The 16,397-nt window shown below is 35.8% G+C and overlaps 1 protein-coding gene across 1 annotated transcript; it reads right to left on the bottom strand.

Moving 5' to 3' along the window:
- Positions 1-228: 228 nt before the first annotated feature.
- On the bottom strand, positions 229-2,001 carry LOC120274568 (flavonoid 3'-monooxygenase CYP75B137-like). Its single transcript, XM_039281111.1, is given in 3 exon segments — positions 229-982; positions 1,095-1,793; positions 1,795-2,001. Coding segments are annotated over 3 exon segments (1,548 nt in total). The 3' UTR covers positions 229-340.
- Positions 2,002-16,397: the final 14,396 nt, after the last annotated feature.

The following is a 16,397-nucleotide window of genomic DNA, read 5'->3' as shown; positions in this document are numbered from 1 at the left end:
TTAGAAAATTAACTTAAATTAGAATTTTTTTTTTTATTGAAAAAGAAATTTTTAAAAGAAATAAACCCATGGTAGCCATTCTTTTAGGAAATGAGTCCCACTTTTCCCAAATTACAATAAAAATTATGGTATTAAATCCTAGTGATGTTGGAGAGAATTTAGGTATTTATCAATAACTATTAAGTAATTTAGCAAAAAGTTAACTGAACTCGAAAAAATAAATTTTATTTGAACAACGTTCGATTCATTTATTTAGTCATCAGATTACACAAACTGAAAACACTTCAAATTTGACATATATTTGTATAAATATCTCAATACGAAAGCAAAGCCAATAGCACTAGACCACGTACGCTTTAGGGTCCAACCTTGGAATGGGCCGGGCCACCAAAGGAACAGTTCGTTCTAAAGTGAGTCCAAACTCAACATCCATATTCAAATCCTCAGGCTTAAGCCCATTTGGCAAGGCCCAGTCAAACCCATGAGCCAAGTTGGCAACCAAGAACGACAACATTCTCAAGCCCAACCTCATTCCGACGCATATCCGGCGGCCGGAGCCGAACGGCATGAGCTCCATATGGCTTCCCTTCAAGTCCACGTCAGCTTGCTTCCCGCCGGGAAGGAACCGGCTTGGGTCGAACTCCAACGGCCGAGGATAGACTTCCGGGTCCCTGCATATAGTCCACGTGTTAACAAGAAGGGTGGCATCTTTGGGGATGTAGTAACCGGCCACTTCGCATGCTTCGGAGGCTGTGTGTGGGATTAAGAGAGGAACCGGCGGGTGAAGCCGGAACGTCTCCTTGATGACGGCTTGCAAGATCGGAACATTAACAAGGTCAACATCCTTCACTAGACGTGACAGTCCGACAATAGAATCTAACTCTTTCTGTACTGCCACTAGGATGTCCGGGTGCCTGATCAACTCCACCAACGCCCATTCCACAGTGCTCGACGTCGTGTCCGTACCTCCTACAAACATGTCCTGCCATCCATGCATTTCATGCACGTATATATATAAACAACCTCATCATTTCCATTAATTCTAAATATATATATATATATATATATGCATGTATGTATGTATTAGTACTAACCAAAAGCAAGGCTTTGATATTGCCATCAGTGAGCTTAGTTTCTTGATCGCCACTAGGGTTTTCCTTTTGTTGTAAGAGAACACTGAGAAAGTCTGCACGTCCACCCTCAATCTTACGTTCTTCTATGATCTTGTTGATGAGATCATCGAACCAGTTATGGACTCTCTTCATCCGACCCACTAGACCTTGTATGTCAAGTGGTTTTAGCCATGGCATGAAGTCACTGATGTTGAAGGCTGCGGAGAGTTTCATGATCTCCACCACCATATCCTTAAACTCCCCACCATCACCATCTCCAAACATCCTTCTACCAAACATGGCGTTTGTCAGAGCGTTCGCCACACAAACGTTCACTTCCTTCCCTACTACCACCCCTGCTGTACTATTCTCAGCTCGCCGGAGCCTGTTGACCATAAACGCTGCCTCCTTCTCTCTGACGTGGCTCATGTCCTCAAGAGCTTTGGTGGATAAGAGGTGAGTTGTGGACACACGGCGGAGCATGCGCCACTGGGGACCGTAAGGGGAGAAGATGATGTTTGAATAGTTGTAGGCTATGTGCTCGGCGTGGGAGCTGGGTGGCCGGTTGGAGAAGTTAGTGTCAAGAGCGCGGAGGAACTGAGAGGCTACGTCAACTGAGGAGGCAACGATGACGGTGACGGAGCCGAACCGGAGCCGGAAGAGAGAGCCATAGGTTTTGGAAAAGCTTGTGTAGTGTTTCATGAGGCTTGGAGCCAATCTGAGGGAGGTTTCCGAGGAGTGGCCAACCCTTTGGGCCTGGTGGTAATGGAAGACCATGAACTTTGTTGTTGTTGTTGTTCTTCTTCTTGTTGTTAGTAATGGAGAAGATGATGATGAAGATGAGATAAGAGATGAGAAGGGTTGTGGTGATAAGGAGGAAAGAAGCCATGGTTTATTGGTGCGTTTTGTTTACCTTGTTTGCATGGCTTTTTATAGATGGTTTTATTTCTTAGTTTATTACTTTAAATGTCAAAGAAGATGTCCATAAACATGAAATTACTATTTTACTACACTTGCATCGCATGTGTGGTTAAAATTTAACTTGAAATAAAGACATATATCAACATCTTATACCAAAGATAAAGTTTGGTGCCTTGACAAAATTGGTAATTTAGTACTTTGTTAAGTGGCCGTCTACTACTTTCTCACTTGGATTATTTTATTCAAAATGCTTCGATAAAATGCAGGCGGTGCTTGATTTCAGTCAAGTTGAAAGTTCATAGCAGCTGAAAAATGTTATACCTTTATGGAAGACTAGTATAAGGCATGCTCTTTTATTGATTAAGCATAGCAATATTTAAATCATAAAATGTTATTTTATATGGTCTTAATGTTATTTTCTTGTTGAAAATTCTATGTTATAATAGGCAGGAGTTAATAATTTTTTTTAATATTTAACTAGATAATTCTCAAGATTTTAGGTAAAATATAAGGTGGTGACTTGGTTTTTTTTTTAAAGATAATTCTAAAAAATAATTCATCTCAGAATTAAGTTAACCAAGATTAATATGGGTTATCTAATTTTTATTATTTATGTAAAACCAAATAATCTAAAAATGACTAAACATGATCCTTTTGAAGCAGCATTAAAATTAATAAATCATGACAAGTTTCTTTCTTTGACTGTCATTTTTCCTTGTGAATACATCATCCTTGTTTATCTATGTTAAATTAGTGTTATTTTTATTTTTTTCCCCATCATTATGTCATCGTGCTTTTTTTCATTTAAAACAGTACTTCTTCATATTTCTATTATATATATATACATATACATTGACTGATACTAAACTAACTAATTTTATTTTATGAGTAAAATTATATATTTTTAAAAAATAATCAAATTAGCTTCCCAAACAATTATAACTTTTCAATCATTATAAATATAATTATGAGAATATGATACTTTGAAAGAGCAGACTGATGCATAGAAAATAAGTAATTTAATTAGTTTTGAAAGCTTGCTGATTTTTCTTGAAAGCTACATTTGGAAAAGAAATGTACCTGTAATTTTCTTATTGACCGTTTGTGCAACCGAAGTGGAAGGGAGACACAAGAATTTGGACTTTCAACATTTAACTCTTATCACTTGTAATTTTAATAATGACTATATATATTATTTAGACTTTTCTAACTAGTAGTTTTGAAAAGGGTTATGCATATATAATTACAAATATGTGACTATATTTAGTATTTAGATGCATGTTGTGATAAAATTGTAAATGAAACACAGTTTGAGCTTGTGAACCAGGCTTGATCCGATCACAGTTCAACCAGTTAAGATAATGATAAGACAAAAAGGTGGACAAGGAGAAAGGCTTCTTTTCCAAAGAGCATGCGTTTTATTTATTTGTTCATTTATTTTGAAACTAGTGCTCCAAGGTTTTAAATATTATTGAAGCTTTTAATATGTTTTTAGTTGAATTTTTATAATAATTAAAATTAATTAATTTATTAATGAATTATTTTCATACAACAATAACGAACTTTAAACCCCAACAACATATATGGGACTAGCTATATAAAACATTCTTTCCCACATTGCTTTATTTAAAAACCAAAAACCAGTCTCATACATAGTATGGCTTTTTTTTAAATATTGTTTTTTTAAAAATTAATTATCAAAGTATGTATTTATGTAATTATTTACAAGAAATATGAATTCCTTATTTTTTAATATTAAATTTATTTTTTAAAAATTTATGAATCCCACTAGTTTTTTAATATTAAATTTTATTTTTTTTAAAGCATACGAAACCCATTAATTTTAATATTAAAATTTTATTTATTTTTAAAAACCAAGTCTTTTAAGTTTTTTAATTTTAAAAACAATTTTACATTCAAATTTTTATGATTTCATAATAATTTTTATAACTTGTTTTATTTTCACTTCTATTTTTCTTTTTCTACTTTTACATAAATTTTTTTTTATGTTGGCAAGTATTTTATTTAACAAATATATATTTTTAACTTTGGAGGGTAATGAAAGGTTTATAACACACGCATGTTAATAAAAAATAACTATTAAAAAAACAGTGATAAATAATGGAAATACGAGAAAAAAATTATTAATCAAATATGTCGATATATACTGTTAGTTCCACCGGTGTAGTTTGTGAGTTTGAGTGATCACTCAAACACTCATACAAGCATACACAAACCAAACAAGAAGGAGACACACGACGTTGGTAACCCAGTTCGGCGTCCACTCGCCTATGTCTGGGGGCCATGCCCGGAGATAAACAATCCACTAAAAGAGGTGAAAATATATAAGTACAAACACTTGTCACTCAACGCTCAAAAACAAAGATCACTACCCTCTCAAGATTGTCTTGTGCACTCACTCTCTCTAGCTCCGGTCACACACCCAATCTCAGAGCAAGGTAGCTTATATACACTCCTCAACGTCCCAAATATAGCACATACCTCTTTTAAAAACCCTTTCGAAATTAGCTGTTGCAACTCCTATTGTAACATAAGTTGCAACATGGCCCTGACTGCTGACTTGATTTAGTTCTGATTACGTTGCGGACGACCTCAAGACCCATCAACCTCCCGGTCATTCTTAGTCCGAGTCGATGTAGTCAAATCTTCCGATCCCGACTGCCGGCAACTAGCCTACCTCCTCAGTTCCTCATCACGCAGTCCTCTCACAAGGGGCGCACGTCCTTGTGCGTCTTCCATGAAACTTGCCAAACTTGATTTTTAATCTTCTAAGTTTGGTCTTCAAAGATTCTCCAAACTTGATCTTCAATTCACCCAAGTTTGGTCTTCAAATCTTGCCGATAATGATCTTTAATCATTCTCATCAAGGAATTTTCAAATCATATCTTCAATCAGGGACGGAACCAGGACTTATTCATAGGGGGGGCTGAGGGTAAAATGTCAAAAAACTATTTCAGTCAACATAACAATTGAATTCGATACAAAATAGTGCGATATTGTGATATTTAATTGAATCAATTACAAAAAAAACATAAATGTTTATCTACGCATGCTTGAGTTAGAACTGTCATTTGTGGGACGCATGCTTCTCAGAGGAGATAACTAAATACGACGAGTTTGCATTTTTCGAAAACATTGTAGAATCACCTCATTGTCAATAGTTTCAAAAACCTGTTTCTCAGCAATCATGAATTTTGCCATATAGATTTAACACTAAATATTATTTAGTTATACATATATACATTATGAATTTATGATAAATATTAATATTTGATATCTGATATTTTCAATATTTTAACTCATTAAGGCATTTAATTGAACACATTGTAGACATATTTATAAAAATGAAGTTTATCATTCATGTTCTATTTAATTCACCCATAAATTCAATTAATAAATTTTTTTTAAATTTTTTAAATTTATTTAAATGTTAATTTATATTTTAGTTTATAAAAATTAAGTGTCAAACAATAATTTTTAAAAAAATTCTACTAATAATATAATTTTGTATATTATATCAATTAATTGGTTTTTTAAAGTAATCTATAACATAGATTAAGTAATAATTTTTGTAAATATTTTTACAAATATTATTATATTTTAGACTATTGTTATTAATTTGTAAAAAAATGATTTGTTTTTAAATAAAAATAAAAACCTAACAAATATTTTAAAAAATAAAAATAAAAATTCTATAAAGATATAGTGATAAAGAGAGATTTAAAAAATAAAAAAATTGATGAAGAATTAAAGTTAGAGAGAGATATTTAAAAAAATAAAAATAAAAAAAATCTATGAATATATATATATATATATATATAGAGAGAGAGAGAGAGAGAGAGAGAGAGAGAGAAAAGAAAAAGGTGAGGGGTCGGCCGAGGCGAGGGGGCGGAGAGAGATTGAGAGAGAGAGAGTCGGCCTAGGCGAGGAGGCGGAGGTCGGCCGGGGCAAGGGTGCGGAGGTCGGCCGGGGCAGGGGGCGGAGAAAGATTGAGAGAGAGAGAGAGAGAGAGAGTCGGCCGAGGCGAGGGGGCAGAGTGAGAGAGAGAGAGAAAAGTATAAGGGTGGTCGGCACGGGGTGTCCCAAAGAAAGAAGAACTTTGGAGCCGAGGGGGGGCTGAAGCCCCTGCTAGCCCCCCCTTGGTTCCGTCCCTGTCTTCAATTAGCCTTAATTCATACTATTGATAGATACTTCTTCAATTAAGCTCCATCCATATTTAGTCTTCAATCACATTTCCTAAATATGGTCTTGATATGATCTTGTTTTCAAGTTGTAACATGTTACCAAAAATAACTCCACCAAGATCTTCAAGATATTTGCCTCTAGATTATTTACAAACTAAAAATAGCTCCACCAATATCTTCAAGATAGTTTGCCTTGCAACCCAAGACTCCTTGTCATGTCACCATGCCTTGCCATGTCATCAATTATGCCACGTCACACATATTGTCACGTCATCTTGACTATGTGTCAAATCATGCCAATTATAGTGCGGTTGCACTAACAATCTCCCCCTTTGGTATAATTTGACACAGCTGCTTCTGCACCCAAACTGACTCCTGTTACAACATTCTATTACAACACTGACTGGGAAACATACTAGACTGACACTGTTACAACTTTCAGTTACAACATCAACTAGATAACAAAAACTAGGACTCACACAAGATTTCATCTAGTTGCTTACAAAGTACTGAGAGAATATTACAAACTGCAACTAGTGAGATAAAATACGATTAACATAAAGTACTGACAAGCATAAAAGTATTCCGAAACAATAAGATCAAAATGCTCAAATGTTCAAGAAATGAAAAACAAATCAGTCTGGTGTTAGCAAACGTCTCCCTTTTTGTGACATAATTGATGCCGAAGTCTTCATGAATTGTTGCAAGACTTGTTACACCTTCTCCGGCGGATCCCCCTTTCTTCAGGCCTCTTGCTAATCATCTCCCCTTGATTATGGGCCATCATCGCCTCTCTTCTTCTTCTTCTCAAGGATTTCAAGATAAGATAGAATTTTCTGCTTCTGTTGGGCAATGATGAATAACTTTGCAGACAGTGACCTTTGCCTTCTCTCCACGTCTTCTACCTGTTCCTTCAACACTTCTCATATTCTTCTTCAACCAATATGTTCGCCTCTTCTGCATCTTCTGTCATTAGTGGTGGAGACACACGTCCTACAGGTAAATCAATTTTCTTACTTGTGCTGAACAGCTTCTGAGAAACCTTCAGCTTCTTCACTACTGTGACTGCTTCTCCCTTCCTGAGTTGTACTCCCTCTTGTAACAAATACTGCACAGCAGTGCAGGATACTCAAGTGATGTTGAGGAGCTTGTACAGTCAGCTTCTTTTACAATGTTTTGGAATATCAGTCTTCACAGATTGAACTTCTTGCCAGTTCCAATAGCAAATAATAATATTGCGAGCTCTTTTAATATACTGGAGTTGTGTGGGACTGGTAACTAATTCTGAATGCCAAATCTAAACAAAACATTATACTTGGCTGTAAGGGTAGAGGCTGGAAGTCTTAACTCTTCTCCCCATGACTCTGTTCTTCCTCCAGTAATCTCTTTCAGAACCTTCTCATTCAGCTCTAGCCCTTCTTCATAGTTGCATTTCACTTCAGGTTTAAACTCTAAAAATTTGTTCAGATGAGTTGGGGTAAAAAGAATCCACTTTCCCCGAATATAAACTTTGGAGATGCCCTTGTCATATGGCGACAAATTGCTGTAAAACTCTTGGACCAATGACAAACTATAGCTTTTAGCAAATGTTGCAGACTTGTATAAACTTCTTTCTTGTAGCAGCTCAGTTAACCCATACTTCTCAAAAGCTCTTTCATCTATCACCCTTTCAACAACAAGTCCTCTTTCAACAACGGTCTTGAATTTCTTCTTTGAAACTTTATCTAGAAACTTGCCTTCATCAATGTCTTTAGCATGTTGGGTTGCCTTTTTCTTCTTATCTTTCTTAGATCTTGCTGACGGTTTCTCCCTATGTTTCGCAGCTTCATTACATTTTATCTTGGGCCTAGGGGAACTTCTTCTTCTAGATCTGAGAAGGACTTTCTCTTGGACTTGCTAACCTTCTCCTTCTTCTTCTGGGATTTCTTCCTCGACAAGGCCTCTTTTTAGATATTGCTTTCTTCACTTTAAGTAATCTGGGCAACACGATATTTGAGTGGAATCTCATCAGAACTATGTGAACTATCATATGCTGCAAAAGAAGTTATAATCGATGTTGCGACATGTTCTATTTTTATAGGTGGTTCAGTATGTCGGTGTAGATCACTCAGAACTTCACTTAGAATGGTAGCAGCCTCTTCTTTAGCACTAATGGGAGCATTTGTACTTTTTCGTTCGCTACAAGAAATGACACCTGAGAGACTCTCGTTCTCTGAACATCTTCCTCGGTTCTCTGAACATATGCTCCTGGAAATGACTCTCGTACCCATCTGAGGAAATCATCTCTGTCTTTTACACCTGAGAGAACATCCTGTGATGATGTTTGTGCATCTACTACTCTGCTAGCATCTTGAGGAGAGACAAAGGGGACGATAGCTTTTGACAAATCTTCTGGTTCTTCTTCTCTTGATGGACTCCCACCAGAATTGGTCCCTCTCAACCTTACTTCCGCAATTCGGACAGCAATTTCTTGTGGGGTCGCTGGAGCACGGCGGGCCATCCTCTTCGTCCTCATTTTCAAACACCGTCTTCTTCTCTAGATTTTCAAAAACACTTTGGAAATAAATTAGGATTTATGGTTTTTATGCCCCTTGAATTACTTATAACTTCCAATGCATCCTTTCATATTTTAAAAAAAAAATCTCTTTTTTTAAAAAAATAATCCCTCCTTTTTTTGAATATATATATTTTTTAAATTCCTTCCCTTCTTTTTTTTATTTCCTCCTTTTTTTTGTTTTTGATTTTTTTTTGTTGAATCTTTTAGAGACATTAAGGGCCCGTTTGGTACTTTGCATGGAAACACTTTCCCTGCAAAAGTATTTCCTTGCATTCATTTTCCCTGCATTTACTTTCCCTGTAAAGTAACAATACGTGTTTGGTATGAACCTTGAAAATTACAATTGAAATACATGCAAAATGAATTCCTTTGTTTGTTATGAATAACCTTTCCATGCAAAGTTATGCTTATTCTCAATTTTACCCTTCAATGAATATCAATTATTTTAATTTTAACTATGTTTTAATTTTCACATTAATCAATGGTTTATATATAAATAAATTAAGAAAATTGCTTATATACCCGGCAAAAGTAGATATTTAATTCTTGATTTTCTATTATGAGAAATATGATTACCCGAACTTTATCCAAGAGGCACACTTCCTATATGAATTTTGGCAATCTTTTTGTGGATAAATCCCACCTTAAGAAAAGGTATTGTGTATGTTTTTTTCAATGAGTTTTCAATAAGAATCAATTATCAATAAAACAATATCAAAGGCAATAAGAAAATATTCTTAAAAAAATTACAAAAAATTATATGACTTCCCGAGATTGGCTTGCGCGGTTTTAAAAAGGAAGACCCTAAAGTTAGTGGTTTTAAAAAGAAGACATGACAAAAGAGAAGAATTTTTATTTTAGAAAAGGGTGAAAATTGAAATTTTACATGTCTCCTACTTTCCCACCCATGATGTAATCCGTTTCACACCCCCTCCCCCTGTGAATCCTTTTCATTGGTCAAAGAGAAAATAATTACAATTTGACCATTACTTTACATGGTCTTTTTTTTCAACCAAACATATGAAAGCTTTTCACAACTTCAACTTTCCAGGGAAAGTTGTTACTTTCCCCCATACCAAACGGCCCCTTAGAGACTTTTCACTCGTTGGAGAGTTTTGCTTGTTGACTTTATAGGTCCTTGGTCAACATATTGCTTGTTGTATCATGATGTTGTACCTGCCTGATTTATCACCATGTTCAGATCTGAGCTTGAGGACTCTTCTTCTTCTCTTGGCACTTCACCTTTTCGTATCCACAATTTCTTGATTACAATAGTCTTCCCTCTGACTTTCCTTTGAATGATTGCCTGCTCATGTCCAACTATTCATGCACTTTTCAAGTCTTCTTTCAATTTGTTACACTTGGGTCTTATGTGGTCAGTCTCTCCACAATGAAAGCATGCATGCACTTCACTTTTTGGTTCTTCCCTTGCTTTGACTTGCTTTTCTTTAATATTTTGTTGGGCAGTTGACTTGACAAACACAACTCCTGAACCTTCTGTCTTGACACTTGAGCTTTCTCCAATATACCCAATACCATGTCGGGCTTTACTAGTTCTTCCAACTGATAGAATCTTGTCAAGCTTGCCAGTACTCTTGTTCATGGAGTCCAAGGTCTTCTCAGCATTGCACAGCTTTTCATTACATATACTCAACTCTTCCTCCAAGCGATGGTTTTGCAGCATCATTTCATTGAATCTATTCATCATGAGTTTATAACCTGTGAGAAGATCATTTTCTGTTACCTCATTGTACTCACTGTCAGTTTTAGTGGATGTTATAGATGATGTTGCAATATATTCTACAACAAGCGTGGATCCATTCATCACAGCAGGAAAGAATGTATGATGGTTACTTAGACTTCCTTCATCTTCTTCCTCCAAGCTGCCGTCTGAATCATCACTCCATCTAGCATTCAGTGACTTTCCTTTCTTCCTAAGAGTGTTAGCACATTTGGCTTGATAGTGCCTAAAGCCACCACATTCTCTACACTTGATCTTGATACGATGATCTTCAACTTCTTTATTTTTCTGATGATCTTCGACTTCTTCCTTTTCTTTATTTAGACCATATTTTCTTTGGAATTTCTTGCCTTGTGTGTTGTATTTTCTGATCATGTCATGCATCTTTCTTGACAAGAAAACAAATTCTCTATCCTATTCATCTTCATCTTTTGTTACAACAGCCTGGTATGCTTGCAAGGACCCCATTAGCTCGTCCAGTTTCATAGTTGATATATCTCTCGCTTCTTCTATTGCCGAGATTTTTGCATCAAATCTTCTTCGAAGTGATCTAAGAGTCTTCTGGACTAGCTTTTTATCCGAGTACTCCTTGCCGAGCTGGTAGGCTTGATTTGCAATGTCCATCAATTTGGCATTGAACATGGCTATAGTCTCATCTTCTCCCATCATGAGATTTTCGAACATTGTTATCAACATTTGAAGTTTAGATTCTCTTACCAAGCTTGGTGCCTTTATGAATGGTTTGAAGAACCCCCCAAGCTTTCTTAGCGCACTCGCATGTTGCAATATACTTGAATTGGTTCTCATAAACTCCTCCAAAGATTGCGTTTAGAGCTTTCCCATTAGCATTACCTTTGCGCATGTCTTCGATACTCCATCTACTTTTCTTCTTTATGATCTCGTTCTTATCTTCATCAACTAGAGTAGGAGGAAACCATCCTTCTTCTACGGCAATCCATGCACTCTCATTAATGGATTTGATAAACGCTTTTATGCGTGCCTTCCAAAATGGGTAATTGGATCCATTTAGCAACGGTGGTCGTGTGAAGGAAGTTTCTTCCTTTCCGGCCATCAGTGGAACTTGTTAGGACCTCGCCGACTTTAAAACCAAAGCCAACACGGTGACCAGGGCTCTGATACCACTTGTTAGTTCCACCGGTGTGGTTTGTGAGTTTGAGGGATCACTCAAACACTCATACAAGCATACATAAACCAAACAAGAAGGAGACACACGACGTTGGTAACCCAGTTTGGCGTCCACTCGCCTATGTCTGGGGGGTCATGCCCAGAGATAAACAATCCACTAAGAAAAAAGGTGAAAATACATGAGTACAAACACTTGTCACTCAACGCTCACAGATAAAAATCACTACCCTCTCTAGATTGTCTTTTGCACTCACCCTCTCTAGCTCCGGTCGCACACCCAAATCTCAGAGCAAGGTAGCTTATATACACTCCTCAACCTCCCAAATATAGCACATACCTCTTTTAGAATCCCCGCGGCTACTAATTTAAAAACCTTCCGAAATTAGCTGTTGCAACTCCTATTATAACATAAGTTGCAACATGGCCCTGACTGCTGACTTGATTGAGTTCTGATTACGTTGCGGACGACCTCAAGACCCATCAGCCTCCCGGTCATTCTTAGTCCAAGTTGGTGCAGTCAAATCTTCCGATCCCGACTGCCGGCAACTAGCCTACCTCCTCAGTTCCTCATCACGCAGTCCTCTCGCAAGGGGCGCACATCCTTGTGCGTCTTCCATGAAACTTGCCAAACTTGATCTTCAACCTTCCAAGTTTGGTCTTCAAAGATTCTCCAAATTTGATCTTCAATTCACCCAAGTTTGGTCTTCAAATCTTGCCGATAAAGATATTCAATCATTCTCATCAAGTATTCTTCAATCATATCTTCAATTAGTCTTCATTCATACCATTGATAGATATTTCTTCAATTAAGCTCCATCCATATTTAGTCTTCAATCACATTTCCTAAATATGGTTTTGATATGATCTTATTTTCAAGTTGTAACATGTTACCAAAAACAACTTCACCAAGATCTTCAAAATATTTGTCTCCAAATTATAGACAAACTAAAAATAGCTCCACCAATATCTTTAAGATAGTTTGCCTTACAACCCAAGACTCCTTGTCATGTCATCATGCCTTGCCATGTCATCAATTATACCACGTCACACATATTGTCACGTCATCTTGACTATGTGTCAAATCATGACAATTATATTGCGGTTGCACTAATATATACTTATAAAACTAAATGGATTTATGTTGTTTTTGATAATTTTCTTGTATAAGTTATGCTTTCTTCTTCTCCCTCTCTCTTTTTGCTAAATTTGGCTAAATCTTTACTTCTTTTTTGATATTTATTTATTTTGCTTGTTCAAAACGTTTTTATTTTCAGCATTGGTTAAATCATGCACATACCATAAAATGTGGTGAACCCACTCACCATATATGCCTACCACATTAGCAGCCTTTTAGTGCTCTAAGTCAAACTGATGTGAAATGTAATCATGTCATCTTCTAGTCAAGAAAAATCTTATGCTCAGTGCTACATATATTATATATATACAGTTACCACACAAATGAAACCAGAAAAAGAAAAAAAAAAAAAAAAGAAAAAGTTCTCCATTGAATTAATGGATGAATATTATCTTTTCTAGAAAATGAAGTTGTTGGAAGTGAGGCGGCCTCACTCACTTGTCACTGCTACAGTTATGTCAAACTCGCATTCGTGAATAATTAAACCTAAACAAAAAGTTTCGTTTTTTTCTTGCAAACAGAAAACTTATAAAGAATAATAAATAAAGAGTTCAAATGCTTATATGTTAATATGTATGTATGCCATTATATATGTTAGACTATAATACACACACGAGTATCAGTCATCCACGCACATTTATAGATAACAAATCAATGAATATATATATATATATATTGATAAACGGTGTTTTCATATGGGATGTATATCAATACTCTTTCACATTAATTGAGCTACCATTGTTGGATCAAACATAAAAATTAACAGTCTAAAGTGATTTGCACTTCTCATCTTCTAAGTTTAATAAATAAATAAATACCCACTAAATACATATAAACCTTATTATTTCAGTTATTGTTTCACTCTCTCTTCCACACGTCTCTTTATATTTAGAAGTGTTTACTTATAAATTAATTGCATGCTACAATGGAGACTTATATTCCACGAGAAATCCTTAATATCATATATTACATATTTTATTAATGTGGAGATAGCAACCTATGTACAGGAGATGAGTTAAACCAGAAGAATAAAGTGGTAAAACAAATAAAAAAAAAAGAAACACATTGAAGACTAGCATGGGGAACTAATGAGCACAACCTTCCTCTGTTATAACTTGATTAAGTAATTCACTTTTCTTAGCAAACTAACAACTTAATCCTCATCACCAAACTATATATGTAACTTAACTCTCTACCAAATCCTATATATATATATATGTATATATATTTATCCAATCCAAAGTTCAAACACAAACCAACAATGGCTTCTCTGTTCCTCAGAATCACCACCATTAGCGGCCTCTTCATCATCATCTTCTTCTCCATTGCCACCTGCCCAAGAGGTTGCCTGATGGGCTTACTGCTGAGATTTTGAACATGGACCTTGAGTTTGGGCTTGTTTGCTTGGTAGCCAGCCCAACCCATTGTTATCCCACGAAGCTTGTTTTGTTTAAGTCTTTAGTAGAGACCAGGGTTTATGACAGTATTAATGAGTCAATACAAAGTATTTGAATATATTCATAACCGTTTGAGAAACTTAGTTGCTTTACATTCATACATACCTTTTATTTTTTGAAGCAATATCAATTGAACCCACCTTTCGGCATTATATTCTTCCTTATATTTGTGATGGTGTTTCTGCTTTTCTTCAGGAATGATCATTAACTCAATGGTAAAGGCCTTTAGAATTTCTAGTGGGATGTTCTTTTCCATGTGTCACAGTCTTCCACATCCATTTGAGATATGATCTTTAGTTTCTTCAACCTCTCTTTGCCTTTATGGGCAACTAGCTCCCCATATATACTTCTGTTTTGTCTCAGCGGTGTTCAATGAGAAAGACCCGGTCAATGGCTTGAGTACTAGACCTAAAATTTGGAGCCTTGTCATTAATTATTACCATTTCTTGGTTTAGTTTTTTAATGGCTACCTCTGTGATGGTCTTAGGGGCCCATTGCAATTAGTTTTTTTGAGAAAGGTTCTATCTTTAAATCCTGCTTCTCAACAGGAATAACAAAATTCTGATCTTATATAACTTTGGCAAGAAGGGTTATGATCATTTTTCTACTATACCATCATCATGCATGTTATATATCACACAGCTACTAGAATGATGGATTATTTGACTTGAATATGAAATTCTTTTACACACATATTTGACCTTTCTAACTATCTCAACCTTATAGAGAAGTTTTGAACTAATTAAATGCTCTATCTAGATCCTTATACTAGGGATGTCTCAGTATTTCTTTACATGACTATTTTTTTGGAATATTTAGCTTAAGCGGAACAAACATATTTTTGATAATTGTTACAACACTCAAATTTTTAGTTATTAAAATTATTTATATGTTTATTGTTTAATTTTTTGTAATGCAGTGTAAAAAAATTCAAATTTGATGTCTCTTTTTCGACTATCAAACAAGGGTAAAATTAGTAATTTTTCTATGGAGGCAAAATAGACAAATTGTTTAGGTTTTAGTTAAAATTATAGCGTAACTAAAAAGTTAAGGATGGCAAAACAGTAGATTTTTATTAATATTTCTTAAAAATACATAATTTGTTTATATCATATATATATATATATATATACCAATTTATTAAAAACAATGCAGGGTGATCGGCCAATGGCTCCCTTTCTGATCTCCCCTATAGCTTCATCTTTGCTATGAAATGCAGTCTAAACTTCATTAATTTTTCCACTAGTGTGGCCCGTGTGGGTAAGCCTACCAACTCTATTATGGACTTAGGCGAAGACTCATGATGCTCATGTTGTTTGTGCCACTTTAGACAATTGATCTCCACTTTAATGTTGCCAAGATAAAGATGTTGTTTTGTCTATGATCATGACTTAATAACTTCTACTGAATCTACCGTCTTTAGAGTAATTATTCCAGGGAGACTGGAATGTTGTGTTGGGCGATCGCTCTCCTCAGATTTCTTTATTCCATCAAAAGCGTGATCTCCCGTGTTGGCTTATGAAGCTTTGCGTTTCATTAGTGTTAGTTCTACCGGTGTGATTTGTGGGTTTTAGAGAACACTCAAATACTCATACAAGCATACACAAACCAAACAAGAAGGAGACACATGACGTTGGTAACCCAGTTTGGTGTCCACCCGCCTACGTCTGGGGGGGCCAAGCCCGGAGATAAACAATCCACTAAAAAAAGGTGAAAATACACGAGTACAAATATTTGTCACTCAACGCTCACAAACAAAAATCACTACCCTCTCTAAATTGTCGCACTTACAATCTACGAGCAAGGTAGTTTATATAGATGCCTCAACGTCGCAAATATAGCACATACCTCTTTTAGAATCTCCGCGACTACTAATTTAAAAAACTTCATAAATTAATTGTTGCAACTCTTGTTGTAACATAAGTTGCAACATGGCCCTGACTGCTGACTTGACTGAGTTCTGGTTACGTTGTGGACGACCTCAAGACTCATCAATCTCCCGGTCATGCTTAGTCCGAGTCGATTCAGCCAAATCTCCCGATCCCGACTGTCGGTAAGGCGGCAACTAACCTACCTCCTCAGTTCTTCATCACGTACTCCCTCGCAAGGGGCGCACGTCCTTG

This window comes from Dioscorea cayenensis, chromosome 13, assembly GCF_009730915.1.
Source record: "Dioscorea cayenensis subsp. rotundata cultivar TDr96_F1 chromosome 13, TDr96_F1_v2_PseudoChromosome.rev07_lg8_w22 25.fasta, whole genome shotgun sequence".
Taxonomy (NCBI): Eukaryota; Viridiplantae; Streptophyta; class Magnoliopsida; order Dioscoreales; family Dioscoreaceae; genus Dioscorea; species Dioscorea cayenensis.
This window is presented reverse-complemented; position numbering and strand designations above follow the sequence as displayed.